This window comes from Panulirus ornatus, chromosome 58 (assembly GCF_036320965.1).
Source record: "Panulirus ornatus isolate Po-2019 chromosome 58, ASM3632096v1, whole genome shotgun sequence".
NCBI classification, from domain to species: Eukaryota; Metazoa; Arthropoda; class Malacostraca; order Decapoda; family Palinuridae; genus Panulirus; species Panulirus ornatus.
This window is the reverse complement of record NC_092281.1, coordinates 1536424-1542495: the sequence shown is the minus strand read 5'-3', so window position 1 is coordinate 1542495 and position 6072 is coordinate 1536424. Positions and strand designations below refer to the sequence as shown.

At 42.0% G+C, this 6072-nt stretch overlaps 1 protein-coding gene across 2 annotated transcripts in view; it reads right to left on the bottom strand.

The window, feature by feature from the left end:
- Positions 1 to 6072, bottom strand: part of Socs16D (Suppressor of Cytokine Signaling at 16D) — a 101843-nt gene that overhangs the window by 6067 nt on the left and 89704 nt on the right. For both annotated transcript variants that reach the window (XM_071695798.1, XM_071695797.1), the window contains exon 6: positions 2725 to 2923. In XM_071695798.1, coding sequence (XP_071551899.1) covers positions 2725 to 2923 — 199 coding nt within the window. The remainder of the gene's footprint in view (positions 1 to 2724; positions 2924 to 6072) is intronic.

The window sequence follows — 6072 nt, the reverse complement described above, 5'->3', positions numbered from 1 at the left end:
AGTGTGGTGATTCATGCAATAACTGGAGTGCTTTAAAACTTTGTACACTGGGAGCTTAAATTACAATGAACTTTTTTTTATACTTTGTCACTGTCTCCTGCGTTAGCTAGGTAGCACAAGGAAACAGACGAAAGAATGGCCCAACCCACCCACATACACACATATATGCATACACGTCCACACACGCACACATACATACCTATACATCTCAACGTATACTTATATATATACACACACAGACATCTACATATATACACATGTACATAATTCATAGTCTGCCCTTATTCATTCCCGTCACCACCCCACCACACATGAAATGAAAACCCCCTCCCCCCGCATGTACACAAGGTAGCGCTAGGAAAAGATGACAAAGGCCACATTCGTTCACACTCAGTCTCTTGCTGTCATGTATAATGCACCGCACCGAAACCACAGCTCCCTTTCCACATCCAGGTCCCACAAAACTTTCCATGGTTTACTCCAGACGCTTCACATGCCCTGGTTCAATCCATTGACAGCACGTCGACCCCATTCCAATTCACTCTTTTCCTTGCACGCCTTTCACACTCCTGCATGTTCAGGACCCGACCACTCAAAATCTTTATCACTCCATCTTTCCACCTCCAATTTGGTCTCCCACTTCTCGTTCCCTCCACCTCTGACACATATATCCTCTTTGTCAATCTTTCCTCACTCATCCTTCCATGTGACCAAACCATTTCAAAACACCCTCTTCTGCTCTCTCAACCACACTCTTTTTATTACCACATATCTCTCTCACCCTTTCATTACTTACTCGATCAAACCACCTCCCACTACATATTGTCCTCAAACATCTCATTTCCAGCACATCCACCCTCCTCCGCCCGACTCTATCTATAGCCCATGCCTCGCAACCATTTAACATTGTTGGAACCACTATTCCTTCAAACATAACCATTTTTGCTTTCCAAGATAACATTCTCGACTTCCACACATTTTTCAACGCTCCCAGAACTTTCGCCCCCTCCCCCACCCTATGATTCAGTTCTGCTTCCATGATTCCATCCGCTGCCAAATCCACTCCCAGATATCTAAAACACTTCACTTACTCCAGTTTTTCTCCATTCAAACTTACCTCCCAATTGACTTGTTCCTCAACCCTGCTGTACCTAATAACCTTGCTCTTATTCACATTTACTCTCAGCTTTCTTCTTTCACACACTTTACCAAACTCAGTCACCAGCTTCTGCAGTTTCTCACCTGAATCGGCCACCAGTGCTGTATCATCAGCGAACAACGACTGACTCATTTCCCAAGCTTTCTCATCCACAACAGACTGCATACTTGCCCCTCTTTCCAAAACTCTTGCATTCCCCTCCCTAACAACCCCATCCATAAACAAATTAAATAACCATGGAGACATCACGCACCCCTGCCGCAAACCTACATTCACTGAGAACCAATCACTTTCCTCTCTTCCTACATGTACACATGCCTTACATCCTCGATAAAAACTTTTCACTGCTTCTAACAACTTAGCTCCCACACCATATATTCTTAATACCTTCTACAGAGCATCTCTATCAACTCTTATCATATGCCTTCTCCAAATGCTACATACAAATCCATTTGCTTTTCTAAGTATTTCTCACATACATTTTTTAAAGCAAACACCTGATCCACACATCCTCTACCACTTCTGAAACCACACTGCTCTTCCCCAATCTGATGCTCTGTACATGCCTTCACCCTCTCAATCAATACCCTCCCATATAATTTACCAGGAATACTCAACAAACTTATACCTCTGTAATTTGAGCACTCACTCTTAACCCCTTTGCCTTTGTACAATGGCACTTTGCAAGCATTATGCCAGTCCTCAGGCACCTCACCATGAGTCATACATACATTAAATAATTTACCTTACCAACCAGTCAACAATACAATCATCCCCTTTTTAAATAAATTCCACTGCAATACCATCCAAACCCGCTGCCTTGCCGGCTTTCATCTTCCGCAAAGCTTTTACTACCTCTTCTCTGTTTACCAAATCATTCTCCCTAACCCTCTCACTTTGCAAGCCACCTCGACCAAAACACTCTATATCTGCCACTCTATCATCAAACACATTCAACAATCCTTCAAAATCCTCACTCCATCTCCTTCTCACATCACCACTACTTGTTATCACCTCCCCATTTGCCCCCTTCACTGATGTTCCCTTGTCTTACACACTTTATTCACCTCCTTCCAAAACATCTATTCCTTCTCCCTAAAATTTAATGATACTCTCTCACCCCAACTCTCATTTGCCCTCTTTTTTGCCTCTTGCACCTTTCTCTTGACCTCCTGCCTCTTTCTTTTATACATCTCCCACTCACTTGCATTACTTCCCTGCAAAAAATTGTCCAAATGCCTCTCTCTTCTCTTTCACTAATAATCTTACTTCTTCATCCCACCACTCACTACCCTTTCTAATCTGCCAACCTCCCACACTTCTCATGCCACAAGCATCGTTTGCACAAGCCATCACTGCTTCCCTAAATACATCCCATTCCTCCCCACTCCCCTCACATTTGTTCTCACCTTTTTCCATTCTGTACTCAGTCTCTCCTGGTACTTCCTCACACAAGTCTCCTTCCCAAGCTCACTTACCCTTACTCACTTACTCTTCACCCCAACATTCTCTCTTCAAGTTCTCTACAATGAACTTAAAAACTATAAACCTTTTGCATAACGTACCGACACAGATGCTGAAGACTCTGAATATGCTTAAACCGAGACACAGGATGGAGGAGCTGAACCCTCATGGGCCCTAATACAGGGCGGCGATGTAAGAAGAATAAATAGCGACCACTGCGAGAATGTTCTACAGCATTCTCTATAAATTCCACAATGGTTTGGCTTTTGAACTTTGTGAACCCACCAAAACTAAAGTTACCTGTGGGAAATAAGAATAGTGTACACATCAATTATGGTAGTAAAGTCATGGAGGTAGTTTCAGAAGAACAAGGATTGTTTCTTCCTTCAGTAACAATAAAATCAACAGCCAGTACAAATATACATTTTATATATGTCTTAGTTATATAATCACCTAGTACCTATTATCCAAGATAGTTCCATCCATTGGTCAAAGCACAGATGAATCACTGCTTTAATGTCCCATCTCCCTGATGAATTAACATGGGACTGAATGTCAAAATATGTAAGACAGTTAATGACTCCACAATACATCATTCTGAGCTGCTCTACCCTGCACACAGAAACACACACTTTATTATAACCTTATAAGGATTAAAAGAATTCATGGGGCAGGACAATTAGGTAAGGTATGAAAAAATGTGAATGACGTTAAGGTTATGAGTTTTTGCTGTGGAGAGACAAGTTAAATGGAGTGTCAGTCTGAATGGAGAAAACCTGAGAGTGAAGTGTTTTAGATATGAGAGTAGACACAAGAGGAAATGGAACCAAGGAAGAGGAAAGTGTTCTGGGAATGTGAGGCAAGGTGAGCACATGAGAAAGTATAGCAGTCCCAACTGTTAATGGTATACAGATGCAAGGAATGGACTCTATATGAGAATGTACAAAAGGTAAATGCATTAGAAATAAAATGTGGTAAGGAGGTTGAGTGAGTAAGAAATTATGGGATTAGAGGGGTATGGCTGAGAGAGTTGAAGAGGATGTGCTGAAATGGTTTGGATGTGGAGAGAATATACGAGAGAAACATGTTGCCAAAGAGAGTACATGTGTTAGAAGTGGAGCAGACAGGGGAAAAGGAGAAGACCAAACTGGAGATGATGGATGGAGTTAAAAAGGCTTTGACGGCTCAGGTCTGAACAAGCAGGAGGGTTATTAGGCACGCATGGAACATACTGAACTGAAACTATGAGATAAACAAGGAATGATATGCTCTAAGCAGACTGAACCAGAACATATGAAGCAGTCAGGGAAACCACAGTGAGGTCTGAGAAGCCTCGTTGTGAACAGAGGGCAATGATTTTGTTACATTATACATATTTTGTTACATTATACATTTTGTTGCATTACATTATACACGCATGGAACATACTGAACTGAAACTATAAGATAAACAAGGGATGATATGCTCTAAGCAGACTGAACCAGAACATATGAAGCAGTCAGGGAAACCACTATGAGGTCTGAGAAGCCTCGTTGTGAACAGAGAGCAATGATTTTGTTACATTATACATGACAGGTTCACAATGAATGTGACCAAATGAAGCAATTACTACCTTGCTATTGCAGGAAATGGCAAACAAGCCTCTATAAGGATGCACTGAGTGAAAAGTGACCTGTGGCAAGACTGCATCATCAACAGGACAGTTTCGTCAAAGAAATTCTAACTACAAACAAATCCATCATTAACCTGCTACTGGAAGTAACAGAAGTAACAAAGCTGGGAGCTACACAAGATGATAGGAAAAGGGTGCTGAGGCAATCAAAAAAACAATATAAATGAAAATATATATTTTTTCTATACATATTCACCATTTCAAGTGTTAGCCAGGTAGCATCAAAAGCAGAGGACTGAGCCTTGGAGGCAAAATCCTAACTTGGTCCCCTTCTCTGTTCCTTCTTTGTGTGTGTGTGTGTCAGAAGTGGAGGGAACAAGGGGAAGAGGGAGACCAAACTGGAGGTGGAAGGATGGGGTGAAAAAGATTTTGAGTGATTAGGACCTGAACATGGAGAAAGGTGAAAGGCGTGCACAGAAAAGAGTGAATTAAAATGATGTGGTATTCTGAGGTTGACATGCTGTCAATGGTTGGCAAAGATATTCACCATATGTATGGATCATGGTGAAGTGCCTGAGTATTGGCAGAATGCATGTATAGTGCCAATGTATAAAGTCAAAAGGGATAAAGGTAAGTAATCAAACTGCAGAGGCATAAGTTTGTTGAGTATTCCTGGGAAATTGTAATGGAGGGTATTGACTGAGAGGGTCAAGGCATGTACAGAGCATCAGATTAGGGAGGAGCAGTGTGGTTTCAGAAGTGGTTGAGGATGTGTGGATCAGGTGTTTGCTTTGAAGAATGTGTGTGAGAAATACTTAGAAAAACAAATGGATTTGTACGTAGCATTTATCTTGAGAAGACATATAAGAGTTGATAGAGATGCGCCGAGGAAGGTATTAAGAGTATATGGTGTGGAAGGCAAGTTGCTAGAAGCAGTGAAAAGTTTTTATCAAGGATGTAAGGCATGGGTACGAGTAGGAAGAAAGGAGTGATTGGTTCTCAGTGAATGTCAGTTTGTGGCAGGGGTGCATGATATTTCCATGGTTGTTTAATTTGTTTATGATGGGGTTGTTAGAGAGGTGAATGCAAGAGTTTTGGAGAGGGGGGGGGCAAGTATTCAGTCTGTTGTGGATGAGAGGGCTTGGGGAGTGAGTCAGTTGTTCTTCACTGATGATACAGCACTGGTGGCTGATTCAGGTGAGAAACTGCAGAAGTTGGTGACTGAGTTTGGAAAGTGTGTGAAAGAAGAAAGCTGAGAGTAAATGTGAATAAGAGCAAGGTTAATTATTAGGTTCAGTAGGGTTGAGGTACAAGTAAATTGGGAGGTGACTTTGAATGGAGAAAAACTGAAGGAAGTAAAGTGTCTTAGATATCTGGGAGTGGATTTAACAGCAGATGGAACCATGGAAGCAGAAGTGAGTCACAGGGTGGGGGAGGAGGCGAAGGTTCTGGGGGCATTGAAGAATGTGTGGAAGGTGAGAACATCATCTCATTTTGAAGGAATAGTGTTTCCAACAATGCTATTTGGTTGCGAGGCATGGGCTACAGATAGGGTTGTGCGGAGGAGGGTGGATGTGTTGGAAATGAGATGTTTGAGGACAATATGTGGTGTGAGGTGGTTTGATCGAGTAAGTAATGAAAGGGTAAGAGAGATGTGTGGTTGAGAGAGCAGATGAGGGTGTATAAAAACAGTTTGGTCACATGGAGAGAATGTGTGAGGAAAGATTGACAATGAGGATATGTATGTGTCAGAGGTGGAGGGAATGAGGAGAAGTGGGAGACCAAATTGGAGGTGGAAGGGTGGAGTGAAAAAGATTTTGAGTGATCGGGGCCTGAA